This window comes from Marmota marmota, unplaced genomic scaffold (assembly GCF_001458135.2).
Source record: "Marmota marmota marmota unplaced genomic scaffold, marMar, whole genome shotgun sequence".
In the NCBI taxonomy this organism is placed as follows: domain Eukaryota; kingdom Metazoa; phylum Chordata; class Mammalia; order Rodentia; family Sciuridae; genus Marmota; species Marmota marmota.
The window spans coordinates 907,891-928,235 of NW_025999880.1; the positions used below are offsets into that span (position 1 = coordinate 907,891).

Here is a 20,345-nt window from a genome sequence, read left to right on the forward strand (position 1 = left end):
AGGTAAAGCATCCTAGGTAAATCCCTAGTACAAAAACCTTCCACTGTTCCAACATGAATATTAATGTCTGCCTTCCACAAGGACGTGTAACACTGACATGACTGGGAGGTCTATTTCAAGCAGTGTTCATAGTTGTCATTAGAGCCATAGGTTAGCAGTTATTGGATATCATCTTCCACTGTCAACACATGCACATACATACACACCCCCAAATTAGTAAAAGTTCTGTTAAGCAGATATATTTATTAAAAATAATGCTAATATAATCCTGGGCACATTGATTTCAAGAGGGTTTTTGCAGCAGATTTCATTGTAGTTATCAACTAAATAATAAAGGTTAGTGTTATTTTAACTTACAGAGTCACTAAATAATGAGAAAGGAAAGAGAGCTAATCCAGTAGAGACTGAAGCTGGTATCAGTCTTCTCTAAGCATCTGTTTGGTGGGCAGCCATGGGCAAAGCCTGTTTAAAGGGTTGGTCAGGACCCACAGTGATGTTTGCACTGAGTTGTTCCTGCACCTGCCACGGTGCCAAAAGCAGAACTAAACAGCTTATTAAACTGTTCAAATTGTTAAAAATGATTAAAAGCCAGTTAAAGATTTTCATAAACACTATTTCAAAATGCTAGTTTTAAAAATGTTACTAGCAACAAATGCATTCCCCTATGTCCCCTCCCTCTCTCTTAAAATAAACTTCACACCCAATTTAAAAATTCTTTTAAGGGGGAACCAAAAGTCAACAATTTGAAAAGAAAGATGAAGAGGGGAGCAGACAGTGTGTAGCAGACGCTGGTACTGCTCGGGGGCTGCCGATGCAGGCTTTGGTGGCATTAAATCCCCCAGTAAGGCATCAGGTGTCGGGACTCTTTCTCGTAAATGTCTGGAACTATGCCGTAAGGTGTCTGTACCATCTTAACTGTAGACTTCCCAAAGAGCTGTCGCTCGTAGTCTATCAGCTGCCTCCAGAAGCCCACGTTGGGCCGTATGACAGGCCTCCGGGCTTTCACCCAGTTGTACGCCTCCAGCAGGCACACGTTGTGGAACTTCATCAGGTAGGCAATGCAGAGAGTGGCCGAGCGGCTCACCCCTGCAGCACAGTGCACCAAGGTAGCCCCATGCTTCCTGCTCACACTGTGGATCTTGTCAGCCACAGTGTCAAAGTACAGTCCGATGGGGGCATGAGGCATGTCAGCCAGAGGCACTTTGACGTATTCAAATTGGGGCCAGTTGAAATTGGGGATCTCAATGGTAGCATTAACAATGCAGGTGATGCCACGAGCCTGGAGGAGGTGCCGGTTGGAGGCCACACTGCCTCTGCCCAGGAAGAGAGAGGAGGTGATTTGAGCAATGCCTCCTACATCTCCCTCGGAAATCATCCGAGGAGCCATGAGAGTCCGTGGTAGTGTGCTGTGACCTCTGGAGCTCATGAAGATGCCAGCAGTCACACTTGCATCGTTGGGGTAAGACCAGAGTGTGTGGTTGTCTTCCACCAGGGAATCCTAAGTCACAATATCCTTCCTGCAAAATACAGGTATCTGTCAGTACTTCAAAAGCTATTGATGTATCACAGCCTTCTGCAGTGTTTCGTGAAGTAGGAAGGGGAAAGGGTGAGAAATAATTATTTTCTATTGATTAACAGGTAGCCTAAGACCCCAATATGTAAAATCAACATAAAACTCAGCTCTAAGTGGAACTAGTCATCCTATTTTCAGAAAAGTTAAAGACAGAAGAAACAGGCCCAACTAGTTCCTGAAGAACCATCTTGCAGGGCCCTGCCCCTACTAAAGGGAATGGCATTCCACGTTGATTAGAAATCAGAAATTTTCATCTCCCGATAGTCATGTTCTCATACTTTGCCTACTCCCGCAGCTATGGTGGCTGTATTTTCCTAAATCTAATTCCAGACCCAGAGATCTTACAAAAGCAAAAATGGACCTCACATTAGATTAAGTATTTAGTGACCCACCTTTATAGACTAAAAAGATACTGAATTGGATCAAAACAGAAAAGCCAGATCACCTCATTCCTTTATTATTAAAAACAACTATTTCCTATCATATTTGTGACACATGAACACATTGGAAATCCAATTAAATTTGGGTAATGTGCTGTGGCATTTCCATGGAAATAATCCTAGGCAATCTGAAGGCCATGGTCTTAAAAGTTCATTCCTATAAATTAAATGGGCGTCTGACCTGACCTGACCTGACCTGATCCTGGGTAGAGCTAAATGGTAACTACCTTCCTCGGCCAATTCTAAGCTCTCAAGTGAATCCTATTGGCTTCAAATATATTGGAACTAAAATTAATATAGTTCACTCTCATGAGTACATGCTTACTATAAAGAGTATTAATAATCACAGAAAAGAAAACTATTAGTTTCTTGAGATTTTGGATTTATCAGTTTCTCTCATTGCAAAGTCACAATGCTTTATAGTCTGCCCACTGGGAAGTATATCATGCACACCTAGATACCACAGGAAGACTATAGTGCTCAATATGACAAAAGCATCCCCAGGTTCTACAGAGGTAATGCTGCGGCCACTTACTTGCTGCAGAATCCTGTGAATGCTGGAGCCCTTGGTCTGGATCCAGAAATTCTTAGGTGAGCAGTGCTGATTACAGTGGATAAAATTCAGATCTGCAGGAAGACAAGGAAGCAAGGACACAGCCTGTCAGGAAGTTCACAGAATTTCCCCTGGGGCTAGGAATGGAGCTCAGTGGTAAAGGGTTAGCTTAGTATGCGTGAGGTCTTGGGTTCAATCCCCATATTGAGGGGGAAAAATTCCCCCTGGGTTTTTACTACTAAATCTAGTTTGACTGGAATAAATTTAGGAAGCAGAAGTCCTCCTAAATATTGCATCCAAAGAATGCACTGCTAAGAAATATCAATCTAAAGCCAGGTGCAATGGTGCAAGCCTATAATCCCAGCTGCTTGGAAGGCTGAGGCAGGAGGATCACAAGTATGACATCAGCCTCAGCAAATAGCAAGACTGTCTCAACATATGAGCTGGGAATGTAACTCAGCAGTAAAGGACCCCTGGGTTCAATCCCCAGTACTAAAAAAAAAAAAAAAGTCAACCTAAGTCTCAGCTTTTTATTAGTAACCGTGGTGTATAAATGTTTAATACAATAATTCAGAGACCATATCAATGAAATGTAAAACACTGCAGAATGCCCCTTTCACTAGGTCTGTAAAAGATGCAAAATTGATCCAGTTTCTTCCTGGTACCCTCAACTAACCCAGGAGAGTGAGGATCTGGGCCGGATACCACATCGGGCAGAAAGGCTATGCAAGATGCAAGGAAAGATGAGCAGACATGTGACTAACAGTGGAGGACAGTACAGGGAGATCTAAGATGGGGGAGGAGGGGAATGGCCAGGAGTGTTGTCTTTGAACACGGCACTGAGGACAGTTTCACAGGCAGCAGGGCTTTAGCCACCAATGCCAGCTGCAAGCAATGATGGTGTTCAGGAGAGCAAATTCCATTTTGTTTTCATGTTAGCCTTCTTATTTTACTCATTTATGTAACAATATGATGAGAACCTGTGAACATCATAAAAAATGTGTTCTTCTCACTTGGTCCCTTGCCTTTCCCAGGTAAGTATCACTTTAAATTTTTTATAGCATTGTGGAGGTGTAAATAACAGACAGCTGTGTGATTTAATCAACTTGCTGAGTTTTGACATATAGATATACTCAAGACACTGTGACCTCAAAATAATCCCCCCCAAGTTCATATTCCTTTATAATTCACTCCCTTACCCTTTTCCTCATTTTCAAGCAACTTTTGATCAGTTATTTGTTACTACAGTTTGCATTTTCTAGACTCTAGATCCCGCCTCAAAAAAACAATAGGTTAAAAGAAAACCTGAAGGGCTGGAGCTTAGCTCAGCAGTAGTGTGCTTACTAGCACACATTAGGCCCCAAAGATTTAAAAAAAATATATCAAAACATGGTTATATCATTATAATGCAGTCTTCAAACTATCAAAATCACCTGGAGGGCTTGTTAAAACATGGATCACTGGGCCCTGCCCCAATCTGATCCAGTACATCCAGAGTGGGGCTCAAGAATCTGCAATACCCAGGTAATGCTGAAGCTACTGGCTAGTGACACACACTGAGAACAACTGCAGAAGTAGCTGGGGTGGGGCGCTGCAAGATCCCCTATTCAAGACTGAGGCATAAGAGTGCTGTATCTGACAGCTCCTAGTATCAGTGCTGGCTCACCCAAGGTTACACCCCTCTGTGGGGGCCCTCACCAGATGACTAATTCATGCACAGGGGTACAACCAGGGCTGCAGGTAAAACTGCATCATGAGGAGGCACAAGGAGGTAGTCACATAAGGAAAGGTGTGTTCGGTATAAAACATGAACAGGACAGTAACTTAGGTGAGTACATGCTTCCCTACAGCAGAACACTCTTTCCTGGCAGTTTGAAAAGCAAAGTCACTGTGGTAACAAACACAAAATTAGGCCTTCAAACTGCTGGGGACTCTCTCCTCACTGAAGAAAATCTGGAAGATGCTAATCAAATATTCAAGTAGGTTATTTGGTTTTCTAATTAGGAAGGACTTGGTTCTGTGTCCTCCCAGATAATTATACCGACTGGAAGTCATCTGCCCTCCTGAGCTGGGTGCCCAGGCTCACTGGCCTTTTCCGCAGAAAGGGCTTCATGAGGGACCATGGCTGTGCAATGGAGGGCTGGAAGCCTGGCTGCTTCAGTTACCTCATTCGTTGAACAGTGATAGGGTATTTGGTGCTGCAGGGAAAACAGACTGTGAGTCCTTAGGGCAGAATCCAAGTGAGACAGACAAGATGCTCCATCCCTGCTGCTGCTAGTCAATCTGGTGCCAACAAATCTGCTTAAAATGCCAAAGCTGGTCCACAGTTTCAGAAAAACAACTTCTGCCAGAGAGCACTCAGAGGGCAGATACTACAGATGCTCCTCTGACAGATCCTCTTGACCCCCTTTACAGACTGGACAATACCAGGTGAGAAACAGCAAGATGACTGCAACTTGGAGAAGACAAGCTTTTAAAAAGACAGGAAAAGATCCAAGGTGCTCAGTTTCTAGCTCTAGACCACACGTCTTCTCTGTGGATGGTGTGGGGCAGCTGTGCCCTCATTACCCGGCTTGCAGGGTTCTAACACCACCAGTCAGCTCCTGCAGTGCCACAGAGGGGTCTTGTACCTGCCTAAGAACATGTTTAAATGCTATTTACAGAAAAAAGACTAGGCCCAGATGGGCGGAGGTGTTCCAGTTTTATCTAGTGTCCAAAATAGAGAGCTGCCACAGCCACCTTTTGGTCACAGACAGACTTCCTCACAGCAGAGGAGGAGTCCAGGAACAGTCCCAGGATGGTCACAACAAGAAGCCCTAGTTTGGTCCATTTCTAAGATTAGCAGAACTTGATCATAAAGAAATTTCTTTAAAAAAACCCATGGGAGGGCTGGCGTTGTGGCTCAGTGGTAGTGTGCTCGCCTAGCAAGCATGAGGCCCTGGGTTCGATCCTCAGCACCACATAAAAGCAAATAAAGGTATTGTGTCCAACTACAACTAAAAAATAAATATTAAAAAAAAAAAAAACCCATGGGTATTACATCACAGTTGCATCAAAATCAACTTAGTAAATGTGTACCAGAAGACAGAAAGGAGATCTATTAGGAGAGTCTGGCCCATATCTGAGAGATAAAAGATGGCATGGTGCTCTGAGAGAACATGACACTCGTGCTACAGCACAATGGTGTCTGGGATGAGGGTGGTCAGAGGACACAGAACATCCATGCAGCTCCAAGGTGTTCAACTGCATTCACTTCTTGGAGGGAAAAATGCTTTCCTAGCCAGGAGGATGGAGGTGAGGTAGTATTAAACACAGAAAGGAAGAGCTGTCCTACACCAACCCCAGAAGGTTAGGGGGATTTTTAATTATTGCTTTTTGGATTTTTTTTTCTAACAAGCTATAAGAAATGTCTTGTCAAAATGATGCTGAGGACTGGTATTGTGACTCAGTGGTAGAGTACTTGTCTGGCACGTGTGAGGCACTGAGTTCAATCCTCAGCACCACATAAATAAATAAAATAAAGTTACTGTGTCTGTTTATAATTAAAAAATACTTTTTTAAAAATGATGCTGAACTCTTAGAATAATAAGCATCAAGCATTAAATGCTAACCAAAGTATAGAATTAGTATCTGCCCAGCCACCTATAATCTCAATAATCCATAACCTACCAGCTGCTTGCTCTCTTTGGTACAAGAGCACCAATCCTGAGGTTAGCACCAGCATCCACACTGATGGTGCCTCTGGGAAGTGCTATCTGGGGTCCCAGCCTATTCATAGCATCCACCCCAGTGCCATCAGGGGCTACTTTTCCTTCTCTTTCTCTAGATAACCACCACTAGAATCAGCAGTTAAAGAATTAAAATTCTACTTACTGCTTTCTCTTCTCATGTTGGACAAGCAGAAAATGGTCACAATGGTGCCAGAGAATATAAAATTATCTAAAATATTTTTGGCTTTAGGAATTTCAGAGGGTCAGAATACACACTAGAGGTTTACACCGTCACTATTTTATACTGAGAAAAGCTCACGAAATCACATTTTCTCCTTCCCTTAATGCATAATTCTTTTTTTAAAAAAACAAACTGCATGGTGGCACACATCTGTAACCCCAGCTACTCAGAAGGCTGAGGCAGGAGGATCACAAGTTCAAGGTCAGCCTGGGCAACTTTGCAAGACCCTGTCTCAAAAATAAAAAGGACTTAGGATGTAGCTTAGTGGTACAGCACCCCTGCTTCAGCTTCCAATATGGCATGCATAAAAAAATAAACAAACACCTTGAAGTCATTCTTTTTAAAAAAGAAACATTTTAGCCTGTACTGTCATAACATTACTTTTTAATTCACTGTCATTATTAAATCAGAAATGTATTCCACTGGGGGAAGAGTTAAGATATTCACTCTTATAAAATAAAAATAAAATCACAACGTGGCAATCGTTCATTAAAGAAAAGTAACTTTCTGATAGAACATTAAGAATAAAATTCAGGGGCTGGAGTTGTGGCTCAGTGGTAAAGCACTTGCCTGGCATGTGTGAGGCTCTGGGTTCTATCCTCAGCACCGCATATAAATAAATAAATGATCAATTTACAACTAAAAAATATAGGAAAAAAAAAAGTCAAACAAATATTGACTAATATTCATGTCCAAGTAAAATGAAGTAAAAGATATTCACCAATTGTCCTCAGACACCTGAAAAGCCTCAGCGGTTGGCTGAAGCAGCACAACATCTTATATTTGAAGACAAGTGTTTGGACATGAAGTTAAATACACATCATACACATAAAGCTAAAGACTGAAGAGTACCATTTTTGTTTAGCCACATCCGCCCCCAGTGTGACACATAGCTACCAAGCAACTGCCTATGCAGTGGTGACCAACCTGCCCATCTCAATGACCACAAGTGGACTCTAACCCCTTAACATGACACTTGCTAAACTTAACAAAAGCCCATCATTGTAAGATACCAGCCAGCTGATGGATGTGGAACATGCCACAGTCCAAAGGAGGAGACAAGCTGGCCACATCATAAGCACAGGAGAAAGGAAAAAACAAAACAAAAAAAAACATGCCAAGGCAGTGATTTTAAGAACTTCGTTCCACATGATAAATTCATGTATCTTCCATGTTGGAATAGAATGAGGATGGCAAAGACACTATCAATAACTATTAAAGATGAAGGTACACATATTCATTTGAGTACATCTGGAATTGCAATTTTAAATTTGTTCCTTGCCCAACTAAATGTTTAAATTACTCATCACTCACCCATACAACAGTGTTTGCTGAATCCGTGCTGTGTTCAATACTAAATGTTGTTGCAGACTGCTGCAAAATATATTTGCCGAGATGGACACAATACCCATCCTACAAGACATTTTATTGGTCCTGAGGATTAAAACCAGGGGTGCTTTACCACTAAACTACATTTCCAGTCCCTTTTACTTATTTATTTTTTATTCTAAGACAGGGTCTTGCTAAGTTGCCTGAGGTCTCACTAAATTGCTGAGGCTATCCTCAAACTTGCAATCCTCCTGCTTCCTTCCACTTGACAAGTCCAAGTCACTGGGATTACAGGCGTGTACCTCCATGCCCTGCCCTACATGAAGTTCTTACAGTATAATCTTGACATTCCACCTATCCAATGTTAGATGGTATCTCCTGCCCTTGAACCTGGAGAAACCTTCCCAACTGCCTGAGCCCAAAGAAAACAGTAGAAATGATGCTTACTAACATGCCACATACTTCTTTCTACCTTGTTCTCTTGAGATCTGCTTTTGCAACTCAACTGCCATGCTGTGAGGAAAACCAAATTAGCTCAACAGAGCTATGCATGGAAAAGCCATATGTGGGTGATCCAATCAATAGCCCTGGTGATAGCCAAGATATATGTGAGTAAAGACACTTCACTGACATTCAAGCGGCCGGCCACCGAACTGTCCCTACCCTATAAGGTTCAAATTCCTGACCTATAGGATCTGTGAGCATAATACAGATAGTTATTTTATACCACTGAGTTCTGGGATTATGTTACACAGCAACACAAAGTAGAACAGGGAACATAAAAGTAACAAGATATAACACTGCTAGATTTGATTATCTTAAAGAGATGGTGCACCATGCACAGTGGCAGGTGACTATAATCCCAGCTACCTGGAGGCTGAGGCAGGAAGATGGCAAGTTTGAGGCCAACCTGGGCAACTTAGTGAGACTGTCTCAAAATAGGCTGGGAATGTACTAAGTAGTACAGCACTTGCATAGCATTCATGAGACCCTCAGTTTAATCCCTAGTACTGAAAAAAAAGGAGCAGGGGTGACTGGGGGTATTATCTCAGTGGCAGAACTCTTGTCTAGCATGCAAGAGGCCCTGCATTCAATCCCAAAACATTCTCTTCATATCTCTCCCCATTCCCCAGAAAAGATTTATTTAGCTTACAGATTTGGAGGACAAAAAGTCCAATATTAGGCAGCTCCATCTGTTCAGCCTCTGTTGAGGGCTCCTGGGGCTATATGACAACATGACAATGGCATCTCATGGTGGGAGCACTGGAGAGGGGGAGAAATCACATGGCAAAACAGGAAGCTAGACACCAGGAAGGGTCAAGTGTTGCTTTTTATAAAATTTGCTCTCATGAGAATTCACTCCAAGACCAGCATTAATCCCTAATCCTTCCCAGGGCAATGCCCTCATGACCCAATTACCTTGAAATAGACCCAACCTCTCAAAGACTCCACCGCTTCAACAGTACCACACTAAGGACCAACCCTCCAGCACATGAACCTCTAGGAGAGACACTCAAACCATAGGTGTCTTTAGATTATCAGGCTTTCTCCAATCCATTTCTGTCTGCACTACTCAAAAGAGGTGACCAAAGGCCTAATAGCATTGATAGAAAGAATTTCAGGGACCATCCCAAAACCTACAGAACAAGATCCCAAGTCACTGTATACATAGTAAAGTGACCAGTGCCACTCATTCATCTACCTCACTATCTCAAGGAACTTCCTGAAGCAAGCTAGAGCACCTGCCCTTTTTAAGCCACATGAGCCTGCTGAGCTTTTCCCAGATTAGTATCATTCTGCTGTCTTCGCTCCCAGATGAGGTATCAGAGGTAAATGGAGGTTAAGAGGCTTTCCCAGACTCTAGACAGAAAATTAGTAGCCCCTCTGGGACCAGAACCCTCCTTCCATGAGCGGTCCATGGTTGATCAGTCATACAACCTGACCACAACAGACCAACCAAACTAAAGACTACAGAAATGTACATTTCCTTGGGGAAAACAAGTAAAAATTGCAAAGAGAAACGAATTAAGGAACATAAGATCAGTCTGTGCTTTATCTATAATCTAGGAATTAATCTCCCAAAATCCTAAACTGCTGGTGCTATGATTTTTAAGTAAAAAAAAATCTGATAAAACTGAACCAAGAAAATGCCTGCAACTGTCTACAATTACATTACTTACATTACCCTTGCTTAATGATAACCACAAACCAATTTGTGCAACCACTTACACAAATAGTATTTTAAAATCTTACAGGAGTAAGAGGTAAAAATTAAAAATGAATCATAGACACTTGGATAACTTTGATTTTTATAAGTCAGAATCCTGAGAGGCAAAGTACCTAAAAAAAAATAAATAAAAATAAAAAATCACAAATCAGCAAAAAAATTGCCAAAGTCATTAGTGACCTCCGAGAAGCAGGACCAGAAAATGCAGATACTTTTGTAAGGTCTCAGATATTTTTGTAAGGAGCACTTACTTGCCTAGCATGTGTGAGGCACTGGGTTTGATGCTTGCACTGCATAAAAATAAATAAAAACATTTTTAAAAAAATATCTCAATTCTTGAAAGTTCATTATTTTAAAGAAAACAAAAAAGGAATTTGCCAATTAGAATTAAGTTCATAGGAGAAGATCTGAGTTAATAATCACCCTTTGATCACCTTACCCTTTGATATCTCATAGGACATATCAAATTCTCAACACTCCAGCAGTGAACTTCACCCATTTCCCTACAAGCACTTCTTCATCATGCACCTGGTCCAATTCCACTTTTTTTGTGTGTGATTTTATGCTAAATTAATAACATATATGAAATACTGATACATTAATTTCCCATTTTTTCTTTAAAAATCAAAAGCATTAAACCCATAAGAATTTCTGAGCAGGATGAGATAAAAACAGTGCAGTCTTGCCAGGTATGGTGGCACATGCCTATAATCCCCAAAACTCAAGAAGCTGAGGCAGGAGGATAGCAACTTAAGAGGTCAACCTGAGCAACTTAGCAAGACCATTTCTCAGAATAGAAGACACAGATACCAACCCACATGAATATAGTTATACGAGACAAAGGCACCAAAAACATACATTGGAGAAAAAGGACAGCCTCTTCAACAAATGGTGCTGGGAAAACCGGAAGTCCATATGTAGCAAAATGAAATTAAACCTCCATCTCTCACCATGTACAAAGCTCAACTAAAATGGATCAAAGACCTAGGAATTAGACCAGAGACCCTGCGCCTAACAGAAGAAAAAGTAGGTCCAAATCTTCATCATGTCAGATTAGGCCCCAACTTCCTTAACAAGACTCCTAAAGTGCAAGAAATAAAATTGAGAATCAAGAAATGGGATGGATTCAAACTAAAAAGCTTCTTCTCAGCAAAGGAAACAATCATTGAGGAAAAAAGAGAGCCTACAGTATGGGAGCAAATTTTTAACACATGCATCTCAGAGCACTAATCTCCACGATTATATATAAAGAACTCAAAAGACTAAATACCAAAAAAACCAAACAACCCAATCAATATACCCAAAGGACTTAAAAATCAGTATACTATAGCGATACAGCCACACCAATGTTTATAGCTAAACTACTGTCCATCAATAGATGAATGGATAAAGAAACTGGTATATATACACAATGGAATATTACTCAGCATTAAAAGAGAATAAAATTATGGCATTTGCAGGTAAATGGATGGAATTGGAGAATATTATGCTAAGCGAAGTAAGGCAATCCCAAAAAACTAAAGGACAAATGTTTTCTCTGATTAGTGGATGCTGATCTATGATGGGGGTGGGGGGCATGGAAAGAATGGAGGAACTTTGGATTGGGCAAAGGGGCGGGTGGGGAGGGGTTATGGGGGTACGAAAGATGGCAGAATGATATGGACATCGTTACCCTAGGTACATGTATGATTGCACAAATGGTGCATCTACACTGTGTACAACCAGAAAATTGAAATGTTGCATTCCATTTGTGTATGATGAATTGAAATGCATTCTGCTGTCATGTACAAGTAGAACAAATAGTAATAACAAAAATAAATAAAATAAAAAGGGCGAGGATGTAGATCAGTGGTAGAGTGCCCCTGGGTTCCATGCTGAGTACCAAAAATAAATAAAGTCTCTTGCCCCACATCCTCTCATACTGAGAGACAACAGACCAGTAGCCCTCTGAAGGCAACTGGGTATCTGAACCAACATATAGCAAAGGGAGGAACTGAATTTTAAGCTGAACTTGAGTCAAAAGGCAGAGGCTCCTGATTATTCCAGTGGCCTTAACAATCTCCTGAAAAAATAATGTCTTAACAAAATAAGACAAAAAAAAAAAGGTAAAAAAGATAATATACACAGATGAGGGAGAAAAATTCAATGGATTAGACAAAAGGAATGAAGGGAAGGGAGAGGGATGGCAATAGGGAAGGCAGTAGAATGAATCGGACATAACTTTCCTATGTTTATATATGAATACACGACCAGTGTAACTCCACATCATGTACAACCACAAGAATGGGAAGGTATATTCCATGTATATATGTCAAAATACACTCTACTGTCATGTATATCTAAAAAGAATTAAAAATACATATACACAGGCCCCATTAGAAGACTGTATTATTAAATGTTAAAAAATTTTCTATATTGCTATTCACATTCCATAAGAGGATGCAATGGCATCTGAACTTTATTCTTGTTCCAATCAGGTGTCAACCAAGAATAGCCTGGGTCCACCACTTGTTTTTGTATCACTCATGATTTAAGAATCATTTAGTCATTTTCTAGTTGGTTGGGGAAAAAACATCAAAAGAACAGTACTTTGGCACATAAAAATTCCATGAAATTCAAATTTCAGCATTCACGAATTATGTTCTATTGGAACATAGCCACACTCATTTGTTACATATTAACTGCGGCTGCTTTCTGACTACAATGGCAGAGTTAAGTAGCTGCAACAAAAACCGCCATGGCCCAGAAGCTAAATATTTATTAGGAGGCCTTTTACAGAAGAAGGCTACCAAACCTGGTTGAAATTAGTACATTATAAAACCATCATGGTATAGTAAACTGTATTGCTCAAAGTGTGGTGCTAAGATGCCCTACATCAAAATCACCTGCTTGTTAGACTGCAGACTCCTAGACTCCACTCGGGATCTAATTAATCAGAATTTGGGGAGGGGGAGATGAAGGTCTAGGATTCTGTATTTCTAGCATGTAACACTCCAAAAATAATATTAAGGATCTCCAATATGTTAGCCAAGAGCTCTACCAGAGCTCCATCCCTGTCCATCTTTTTTGTGGTGCTAGGGACTGAACCAAGGGTCTTGCACATGTTAGGCAAGCTGAGCAACAGTCCCAGGATCCAAAATTATTAATTATTAATACTATTCTTTTTTCTTTTCTTTCTTTTTTTTTTTTTGGTACTAGGGATTGAACTCAGGGGCACTCGACAAATGAGCCACATCCCCAGCCCTGTTTTGTATTTTATTTAGAGACAGAGTCTCATAAGTTGCTTAGTGCCTCACGATTGTGAGGATGGCTTTGAATTTATGATCTTCTTTCCTCAGTCTCCCAAGCTGCTGGGATCACAGGCACGCTCCACCAAGCCTGGCTTCCAAAATTACTTTTAATAGAAGAAAATGAACTACTAGGAACAGCTGTCCATCCAAATCCGCTTCCAGTCTCTGGCCTGCACATGGAAGTACTCTTCATATGGGAATAGAATAACAAGTTGTTTAGTGAAAAAAATCTGTCAAAGATACTAGCATGCCCCAACAGATACAGCAGCAAAATTCTTAATTAAAAATCTTGGTTTCACTGGGCACCAGTGACATATAACTATAGTCCCAGCTACTAAGGGGGAAGGGGGCCCACAGCACTGAGATAAGAGAATAACAAATTCAACACCAACCTAATTTGGCAACACTCTGTCTCAAAATAAAATTTAAAAAGTTAATGGAGAGGCAGCTCAGTACTAGAGTGCTTGCCTAGCACACGAGAGGCCCTGGGTTCAAACCATAGTAAGATTAAAAAAAAAAAAAATTTTTTTTTTATTTCTAGTTTGTATGTAACTTGTGTATTCGCAGTATGCTTCCTGCCTTTCTTTTCACCAGTGCTTTCGTGAACTTCCAGAAAGGTCATCTTCCAACTGAGAAAGGCCAGAACTTCACACATTCTCTTGGCCACACAAATTTCTACCAGTCAACGGGAACAAAATTTTCTAGTTAAAAAAAAAAAAAGAATATTCTTGAGGATGGGGTTGTGGCTCAGCAGTAGAGCACTCACCTAGCATGTGCGGAGCGCACTGGGTTCAATCCTCAGCACCACATAAAAATAAAGTAAAGGTATTGTGTCCAACTACAACTAAAGAGCTGGGGACATAGCTCAGTTGGTAGAGTGCTTGCCTTGCATGCCCAAGGCTCTGGGTTCAATCCCCAGCACCAACAAAAACAAAATAAAACAAAACAAACAAACAAAAAAAAAAGTTTTCTTTTTTGCCTAAAAAAAAAAAAAAAGTTTTCTTGTGCTTGGGGTGTATAGCTCAGTAGTAGAGCATTTGCCTACTATACTCAAGGTCCTGGGTTCAATCCCCAGCACCTCAAAACCAAACAAAAAGAGTATTATCATATGTACACACAAACTTAATAACCTAAGAAGTAAAAAAGAAAACATGCCAGGACCATCCATGATGAAACTGGACAAAGGCAGAAGCCAGCCCAGTAGTTAACTATGAATTTCAAAAGAGCCCTTTTATCAACTGAAGTCTTGAGACTTCAATACAGGCAAGGGGAATGCAAAAGCTGACCAAAGGGGATAAGAAGTTGCTCTGTCAGTTTAAGTTATGAGCAGGAATTCCATGTGTCCAGGTGTGCTGGATGGGATGCCCAGCAGTGACTTGAGCAGGTCCCTGGCAGTGACCTGAGCAGCCCCTGGAAGGCCAAGGGGATATCAAAGCACACGAGCAGGATCTTTTCCTTTATCACTCAAATTAAAAGGTTCCAACAATGCTTTTTAATCCACCTCCCATCATCTTTTCTTAAAAAATTCCAATTTATATGTATGTGGTTTTTTACATTATGATTGGAAGATCTGGGGAAAAAAAACTTTAGTAAACAAACAAAAAAATTGTGATCTATGTAAATAAACACAGAAAAGAAAAGAAATAAAAATGAACTATAAATCTCAGGTCCTTTGGGCTCTTCCATCATTCCCCCTACCCCAGAGCAACTAGTAAAAACCTACAGATGTATATAACATTCTGCTCATAGGAAAAGAAAGGGACAAGTACCTGAATTTAATAATCTATCCCCCCTGCCCCGTAGGGAATGTGTGTATACACACAATGTGTGAGTCCCTGTCCTAAGGTACTTTTAATAAGGATAGGCCCAAGCTCCTGCACCCACGATACACTCACTGTTCTATATTCAGAGCTGGGCTCAGGCAAGCATTCACCAGAAGTAGGATTCACTCAAGACCTTTAAAAGGTTTCAAGGTACTAGACACTTTTATTTCCAGTCTGCATTTTGCGTAGTTCAATTTTCTATAACTAGTCATCTATCTTAAAAAAAAAAAAAAAAAAAAATCAATGGATGTATTCTAGTGGGCATCTGTCAACCAAACACAATGGAAAAACACTTCTAGGGTTTGGGCAGTATGTTAGTCCAAACTATGTAACTAAACAGAAGTAAATATAAACGTATTGCAGACTACACAAGTGTCATTTACTTATTCATTTAAGAAGTATGCAAGCATATTGTGGTTAAACAGCAAATATACTGGATTATAGATTCAAGGCAGACACCAATGCAAGAATGAAAATTGGTACAATTACTTTGGGCAAAAAGCATCAATTAGTAAAGCTAAAAATATGCACACCTGACATAATTGCCCAAGATCAGAAACAATCCAGATGTCCCTCAATAATAGACAATTGGTGGGAGGTCATACAAAAATAAACGAGTTAGAGTCACAGGCAACAATGTGGATGAATTTTTAAAAAGAGCATGCTGCAGCAATTATATATATACTTTTTACAGCATTATATATTAACCAAAAGAAAAAAAATCCAAAAGACTACTCACTCGATTTTATTTATAGAGGTGAAAAACAAGCAAAAACAACTATGCTATTTAGAAGACAAAAACTATAGAAAAGAAAGGATTTTTTTTTCATAAAAACCAGGGTAGTCACTGGCTAGGTTACCTATTGTCCTTAGGAAAGAACAGGGAGAGGACGCTTCTCGACTTGCAAGATGATTAGTTACACTTGAGTTTTCTTTAAAATAATTTATCAATTTACCCATTTGTTTTATACCTCCTTCTTCTTCATGTTATAATTCACAATTTAAAAGATTAAATAAGGGCTGGGGATGTGGCTCAAGAGGTAGCACGCTCGCCTGGCATGCGTGCGGCCCGGGTTCGATCCTCAGCACCACATACAAAGATGTTGTGTCCGCCGAAAACTAAAAAATAAATATTAAAAATTAAAAAAAAATTAAAAAAAAATAAAAGATTAAATAAATATAATGTTGATTTCCAGAAATTCAGAACCATTACAACTCTGGCCAGTCTGGAAAGAATACTTCCTCTCTGAATGTTACTATGAGCCTATCAGCTTCATAATGCCAGGGACCTTATTTGCCTTCTACCCTGATATTCATCACAGTACCTTTGGCATGGTAAAAGTTCAAAAAATATTTCCTACATAAGTGCATAAACTGCTGATATGAACTTAACTCACTCATTTCTTGAAATTACCTACTTGAACTGTACAACCATTAACACTTTCCTTTGTCTTCACCCTCTGAAGCTTTCATAAATAATAAAGTTACCACCTTAAATGTTAGCTCTGTAAGTTTACACCTTGTTGCTTTAGCAACTTTCCCGGCCTTCCACTACCTTTTGTGCCTCTTTTAAGCAAAGAAATGATGAACACCCTAGTCTTAGATTTCTTTTTATGGGAAAGTTTTCATTTGCATCTGAGAGTAAAGTAAGGATCATAATGATTCAATTACTTTGAAGTTGTTTATAAAGAGATCATTTACCTACTGCCTTCAGAAATACCACCCTGCCATCAGGGTTAATAAAACTTTACAATCAGTTGTACTTAAAAAGCATGCTGCTTGGGGCTGGGGTGGTACCTCAGTAGGAGAGCGGTTGCCTCGCAGGTGTGAGGCCCTATATTTATTTATTCATTTTTATGTGGTGCTGGGTTGGATCCTCAGCACCACATAAAAATAAATAAATATAGTGTGTCCATCTAGAACTAAAAAAAAAAAAAAAGCACGCTGCTTATTCTGGACTGAAATAAAATCTCTATAAACAGAACCAGACAACTGTAAAATAATTAATTTCAGCTAGATATTCACTTTGTGCAAATAGACATTTATGAAGATGCTGAGAAAAGTCTGAAGGATAACACAAACCAATATAGACAGACACAGCAGTTACTTTTGAGAAAGATGTCCAAAAGAAAGCTATAACCTATTGGTAAACTTTCAATTTTTACACAGAGAATAATTAAAGCATTTCTTGTGATATTGGAAAAACATATTTTTAATCCCCCTTGTCTTAGAACAAAATCCCTATTGTAAAAGAATCCATCAAACAGTTCCCTTCCTAATGCCCATCTTTTTAAAATGTTAGTTTTTATGCTAAGATCTTAAAGGATTTGTTGTACTTGTATACCTGGCCAATTTTTTAAATGATATTATATATATATATATACACACACACACACACACACACATATATATATATATATATATATGCCATTCTATTAAAGAACATCACAGAATTCATACCTGCAGTCAACCAATATGAAAGATTTCAGAGAGAACTCAACAGGGACACCTTCTACACTGATGTTAAGGCTTGAAATGAAGGAAACTGTCTCCTGTTTTATGGGGGAAAGCCAAAAATACCAAGCAGCTATCTCTCCTCCCCCAAGCGTCAGAAGGTGAGTCAGAGCTGGAGGCAGGAATGGGGCCCATGTGTCAAGCCGCCTGTGTAGGGCTCCTTCCTGCCTCCTCCTGGGAATTCTCAATTCGCAGCTCTCACCCAGCCTGATGTGAATTCTCAAGATGTCTCTGGCGAAGAAGAGGTGGTAATTCATTCTGCGAGTGCCTCATTCCCTGTGTTTCTCAAGGGAGCCCAGACTGGGGACCTTTATGAGTCTACAAGTAACAATAACCAAACTCAGCTCCAGGGAATGGAGCCTACACACACACAACTTTACAAAGAATACAGTACTTATGCTCCCTTCATTTAAAGAGCAGGAAATTAACAGAGAAGTTGTGACTTGTCAGATGTCACTTAACTTTGTAGCAGTAGCATTCACGGAGCTGCTAATCACTGGCCTCTTTTTTCACTGAAATGTACAATCTTAAGGGAAGACTTTTCAACGTTCCATTTATACTTCGGAGTGGCTACTTAGGGGGAGGAATTCCAGCAAGCTCTGGGTTAAATCTTACGGTCCATTATTCCTCTAAGGACAGTCAAGAATCAGAAGTTTGCTCTTTGCCTCCGTTTTTGCATTTGTAAAACGGGAAGGTAATGCTCTCCACCTTCCTCTTATAAACTATAATGAACAGCTAACGAGTTAACACATGCCAAATGCCTTAAGGTCCTGCTGGGTGGAAAGTACAAGGTGGTTAAAAAAAAAAAAAAAAAAATCCCTACACAGTAAAACTGTATGTTTAAGTCACTCCTCCTTCCCTTGCCTCCGGGATGCCCAGTTACCATAACACTGGCTGATACCATTGGCAACATCCACCTAAATAAAATATAGTTATACAATCCACTTAAGGTGGCTACAGCACTCATTTCCCCCACCCCCACCTCACACAACTCAACTTCGCTCCGGAGCAAGGGTACTTAGGAGAAATTTTAAAAGCTATTTATTGGTGTCGTGCACACCAGAAAAATACTCAAGTTGAATACTTGGCATCGCTGAAAGTCAAGTTGTTTCTACCAATGCACTAGAAACCTTTGGAAGATGGAAAAAGCCTCCGCGGCTCCTGAAGATCCGCCGCAAGTGGATGCTCACGGTGGGGTGAGGAGGTAGAAAGGCCATGGCGAGGCTGGCGAGAGGAGTCAGAGGGGAGAAGCAGACCAGGATGCTGGTGGCATAGCGAAAAGGGTCGGGGTCCCTGGGCTGGCGCATCGGCGGCAGCTGCTGAGCAACAGGGGTGCGCGCCGACGTCCCGGGAGGAGGGGGCGCGGCGGAGGGCTCCGGGCCCCCTCTCCACTCCACACTGCCTCCAGGACGCCAGACCGCCCTGGAGAAGGTAGGTTCGCCGGCACAAAGTTTCCAGAGACGAGGGTCGAGCGAGTCCCGGGTCCCTNGGTCTCATTAAGTTACTCAGGGCCTTGCTAAATTGCTGAGCCTCACTTTGAACTTGCAATTCTCCTGCATCAACCTCTGGAATCACAGGGATTACAGGCGTGTGCTGAGAGGCCCAGTCAGTTTCTTGTTGTAAAATTCCAGTAAATTTATACTTTTTTAACCTAACATTATGAGAGCAGGAACCTATTTTGATAGAAACTAAATTTTTCATATCTTACAATTTTTTTAATGCCATGAGTTCGATTTTGTGATAGGGGCTCACTTGATGCTTTAACTGTATCCCTATGGATAGGCAGAATCACAGCTTTTGGGACAGGAATTCCCTGTGTTTCTCCTTTGCTAGCAAAGCAATAAACCTAAACCTTTTTCCTTTTTCTCAAAAAAAAAAAAAAAATCAAAGCTTTAAAATTAGGCAAAATTAATCTTTCTGAGAGAACAAAGCAGAATACAATTCAGAGTAAACACTGGGAGTTCAAATCTTGCCTAGGAAAGGCATCTTCCCAGCACCAAATTGTTCCAGCAGTTCATATAGTGACTTATTTTTGACATGCCAATACCAAAATAGCAAAATCTCTAATAGAAATGATTGTATGCAGCTTTTCTCCCTACAGTCCTTCCTTCAGCCAATTCAATGACTCAGCAGGACAAAGAGTCATATCGCCCAACAGATTCCAGCTTGTTTGTTAACATAGGTTTCCAAAACAATCTCTAAGTAGTGACAAGGAGTTAGGCATTTCATGGACTATGGGAACTAAACCTAGCATGAAGAATCATCATCAGTGAAGAGGAGGAAGATGGGCTAAAATAGAGTACATGTGGAGTGTGCTGTTGACTTAAAGATCGAGAGATTAAGAAAAGTAGGAAGAATTGCTGAAGTCAAGTAATAACCATGTAATGATTGTACATATGCCTGTGGGGAGGGAGGTGCTTTCTGTCTTTACAGAATGAGGAAGTGTGGACTTATGTTTGTCTCTGCAAAAAAAAAAAAAAAAAAAAAAATTGGTCTGTAAAGGTATGCCATTCCAGACTAGCACTGTCCAATAGAACTTGATGTGACCACCAACATCTTCACTGTCCAATACAGTACCAATATAGTAGCCCCACTAGCCTTAGGGAGCTACTGAGCACTTTAAATGTAGTTAGGGTGGACAAGGA

General features: G+C 40.5%; 1 protein-coding gene across 1 annotated transcript; it reads right to left on the reverse strand.

The window, feature by feature from the left end:
• Nucleotides 1-223: 223 nt before the first annotated feature.
• On the reverse strand, nucleotides 224-18,578 carry Dusp14 (dual specificity phosphatase 14). Its single transcript, XM_015495345.2, has 3 exons — nucleotides 17,647-18,578; nucleotides 2,549-2,640; nucleotides 224-1,517 (listed from the first exon to the last, which is right to left on the reverse strand). Exon 3 carries the CDS (start codon nucleotides 1,424-1,426, stop codon nucleotides 830-832), a length of 597 nt encoding a protein of 198 aa, XP_015350831.1. The 5' UTR covers nucleotides 1,427-1,517; nucleotides 2,549-2,640; nucleotides 17,647-18,578; the 3' UTR covers nucleotides 224-829.
• Between the last annotated feature and the right edge of the window lie 1,767 nt (nucleotides 18,579-20,345).